This window comes from Austrofundulus limnaeus, unplaced genomic scaffold (assembly GCF_001266775.1).
Source record: "Austrofundulus limnaeus strain Quisiro unplaced genomic scaffold, Austrofundulus_limnaeus-1.0 Scaffold79, whole genome shotgun sequence".
Lineage (NCBI taxonomy): Eukaryota > Metazoa > Chordata > Actinopteri > Cyprinodontiformes > Rivulidae > Austrofundulus > Austrofundulus limnaeus.
Window position 1 is genome coordinate 1,422,930 of NW_013952481.1, and position 3,977 is coordinate 1,426,906.

The following is a 3,977-nucleotide window of genomic DNA, read 5'->3' on the forward strand; positions in this document are numbered from 1 at the left end:
CACAAAAATTTACACCCAGGTGAAATTTTTATTTGTATTTACAAAATAAGGTTTAGTTTTACTTTTAAAAGTTTTGTTTAATTTTAATTTTACTGTCTGTAATAAATACGATTTTTTTGTGATCCATCCAAACGTWAATGTTATTAAAAACTCTGTTACATGATGAAGTTACTAAAAGAGTGAAAACATTGTTTGATAACTTTAAAATTACCAAATGAAGCTGATCTTTTAGTACAGCGTGACTGTTTTGTTTTCTTCGTTGTTGGCTCTTTTCCAGTGAATAAAACAAATTAAATAGCGAAAAAATATTTGATACAGCAGCTACACCAAATTAAATATTTACATAAAAAACACAGAACAGGCATAAAATAGTAAAAATATCAACTTTCCAAGACCTCTGTACCTTCAGATATGAATGAAATAAACTTTTCTTACAAATTAATGGAAAAACGACAGACTGACCACCATCATAGCTGTAAAAAATTTAATTATCTGAATTTAAAGCTGGTTTCTGCTTTAATCAGTGGTTTATAACAAACTTTCCATCAGTTGACGTCCATCACCTTTAATTCTCTTTCTGTGAGGAGGAAAAAAAGAAAAAAATCATAACAAAAACACCAAACACAAATTGTTGGTTAAAAAAATATATATAATTTTTATGATCACATTCAGATTTATTTACCTTCTCTTGTCCATTAGTTTTCTCTGGGCCTAGACAATAAAATAAAAATACAATAAACATAGGAACATGGATAGAAATTTGAATAAAAAGAAAAGACGCAACATTTTTAACTTTGTTTTACATTTTAATTACAGTATTTTTCAGACTATAAACCGCGACTTTTTTCCTGAACTTTGAACCATGCGGCTTATAGTCCGGTGCGGCTTGTAGTCCGAAAAAATATGTTAATTAAAAGAGCTAAACTGTTTCTTTTAACTTGGAAAACTAAAATTACCTCACATAATTATTACGTTTAAGCACTGATTTGATCACTATTAATAAATTRTCTTTAAATAATTCTTTACCTGATCCAGTGAAAGTCCAGGAAACAAACTTGATGAGGCCGTAGAGCACCAGAGCCACACCCACCATGGCCATGGAGTCTTCAATGGAGGGAGAGCTGAACCCTGAGGCAAACAAAATTAACTTTATTTATATTCTAGTTAATTTTTACTTGTTAGTTTTATTTATTTTTTATTAATCTGGAAACCTTTATAGTACATTTTTAACATAAAACAGTAAAATAAAAACACTAGAGGTGGAACTTGATAGTAAAAAAAGAAAATTAAATGTTTTAAATGTTGCCAAATCATAAAAAAGTACTGATTTTAGGACAACACGTCAGAAAGGTGATCACCGATGATGCTGAGGGTCATGCTGGCCCGTCGGGTCCCCCCAGCGTGAACAGCCACACAGGTGACCTCACCACCTCGGCCCAGGTCCAGTTTGGACAGGTCCAGCTCCAGCCGGGTGCTCTGGCTGTAGGTGCCGTCCCAGGCCTGCCTGTGGCCCGACACGCTGCCCGTCCCCAGAGCCCGGGTGGTCCTGTCGGCGCCTTTAAACTCCCAGCTCAGCTCCAGAGGGAGGGGGGCGAAGCCGGACGCCTCGCAGTGGATTTTTACGGTCTGACCCGGGACAGCCAGGGGCAGAGTGGAGGGGTGGAGGGAGAGGGACGGAGGTTCTGATTGGAGGAACAGAAATTGTTTATTTTGTTAATTAGAGGAGTTGTTATTATTTTTATTTTTAAATCCTCACCTACGATCTCCAGCTCCATGGCCACCTGAGCCAGCAGGTAGGGCAGGTAAACCGTGCAGATGTACGTCCCAGTGTGGCGGACCTTAGCCTCCTCCAGGATCAGGGAGGCGTTCCCGTTCTTGTGCAGACCCTCGAAGTCCAGAGTGGCCCCCTCCTCGTGGGTGTCCGCCAGCCGGTCCGTYTTCCCGTCGTAAGCCAGGACGAGCCGCCCGTCCCCTCTGGTCTGGTACCGCCACTCCACGGAGAAACCCGACGTGACGAGAGGCGAGGAGGAGTCGGCCCAGAAGCCACAGTCCAGAGTGACGGGGTCTCCGAGTCTGGTCTTAGCGGACATGGTTTTACTGGTGACGCTCAGGATCACTGAGAAATAAAAAGACTCATTAAAAAAACCTTCTGAACATTTTAATCAACGTTTCTGGATCATAATTCACCTTCGTGTTCTTTGGTTCCTGTCGGAGCTCGTGTGATGGCAGAGACCCCCAGCTGCTTGTCCAGACCCTGGAAGGAAGCTGAGAACCAATCAGCTTGCAGGTAAATGGGGCTGAGGGCGGAGTCTGTCAGAGAGGCCACCCATCTGAGGCTGGAGGGCTGTGGCAGGAAGGGGTTGATCTCACACTGAGGCTTTTTGATGGAGCCTCGGGGGGCGTTGAAGGAGCGATGGCAGAGAGTGGCTGCGGGGTCTGAGGACAGGAGACGTCAAGCTAACGGCAGTAATTTATAGATGAACCTGTGTTTGCACACCTGGCTCTGACTGAGCTCACCTGTGATGATGTAGATTCTGTTAGGGTCGATGTCAGAAGGAGGGCGCTGGGACTCGGGGTCGTAGCTTTCTGCTTCAGTTCTGATGTGGAGAAGGGATTTTTCTTGTGTCGTAGCTCCGGTTAGACCTCCTCCTCGACCCGCCTTCTCCTGCACAAACCAGCACTCCAGCACCGGGCATCTGCTGCTGCTGCTGCTGCTGCTGCTACTGCTGCTGCTGCTGCTGGCTGCAGCCAGAAACAAGAACCAAAAGTCAGAAACACAGTAATACTATCATAACTTTGTATTATGTTGTGTTCCATAAAAAATGTTGGTCAAAGACACAGTTTGCCCACAGTAATAACTAAAAACAGTAACACTAAATAAGAAATTTGCATTTTGTAATTATGAGAACTGCAAAATACAAAACAGCTTTGAAAGTAACTTAAAGTAAACCCCAACCTTTAAAAAGGAAAGTAAAAACTTTAGCTCTCAAACACAGAGGTCAAAATGGACTCTTCTCTTTCAGTTTTAGTTTTGTTCTCGTTGTTTTTTGTCAATATTTAAAGAAGACCTTTAACAAAAAAATAAATAAATGTAATATTTTTTCACCTTCTTGATTATTTAGCTCAATAAAATAACTTGGACATCAGTAAATAAAACAATTTTTGCAGAGGGATGAATCGAATGACAGGATGAAGCCTTTGAACGCTTTAACCAAACTCCATTAACAAATGTACCACTTTAAAAGGCAAATTAAATTTAAAGTAAAACACTTAAATCATAAAACTTTAATAACAATGCATAACCAAAACCTGGGGCTATATGCTAAATTCGGCACAAACATGGATCATACAGAACTTAATATTATGGCTTTATCAAAACAAAGAAATTTGGGTTGCTGCCCATAAAAATACCAACACTGCTCTTCAGCAGTACTATATTTAAATACTTTATATGCAGTATTTAGCTAAAGAAGTTCAGGTTTTATTATTGTGGTAATTGGCTTCCATACATTCAGTTACGATATGCATGAAAAGTGTTTTTGTTCCGTGTTTTTGTCAGAGAAATAAAAATGAGCAGTAGCTTACCTTGAATGAAGCCGATTAGAGCAACAACAGATAATTTATAAATTGTAGAAAAGTCCGTCATGTTTCTTTGTTTCCCTGTTTGTCTCAGGTCTGTTCTTTACTTAACAATGAACACTGAAGTGTGTTTTAGTATCTGGTTTTCCCCTGCAAGACCCACATTTTACTTTCGCTTTCACCACCATTCAGGTGACGCTCATGCTCAGACTGGTTTCTTATTGGCTCAGACTAATTATGACGTCACTCAGTCCTCCTCCATGAACAGAAACACAGAGCTCAGTTTTTTCTACACGAGGCAGAGGTTGAGTTCACACCGAACGCGTTTTGAGCGGCAGGAGTATGGCTTTGTTAATATGTTAAATAACACGTATAATAATATTCATATATAATATTAT

At 40.3% G+C, this 3,977-nt stretch overlaps 1 protein-coding gene across 1 annotated transcript; it reads right to left on the reverse strand.

Annotated features, from left to right (window-relative positions):
* Window positions 1-331: 331 nt before the first annotated feature.
* tapbp.1 (TAP binding protein (tapasin), tandem duplicate 1) lies at window positions 332-3,777 on the reverse strand. Its single transcript, XM_014011293.1, has 8 exons — window positions 3,586-3,777; window positions 2,518-2,742; window positions 2,188-2,436; window positions 1,757-2,116; window positions 1,359-1,682; window positions 1,027-1,128; window positions 683-711; window positions 332-577 (listed from the first exon to the last, which is right to left on the reverse strand). The coding sequence occupies exons 1-8, from the start codon at window positions 3,644-3,646 to the stop codon at window positions 566-568; spliced, it is 1,362 nt and encodes a 453-aa protein (XP_013866747.1). The 5' UTR covers window positions 3,647-3,777; the 3' UTR covers window positions 332-565.
* Between the last annotated feature and the right edge of the window lie 200 nt (window positions 3,778-3,977).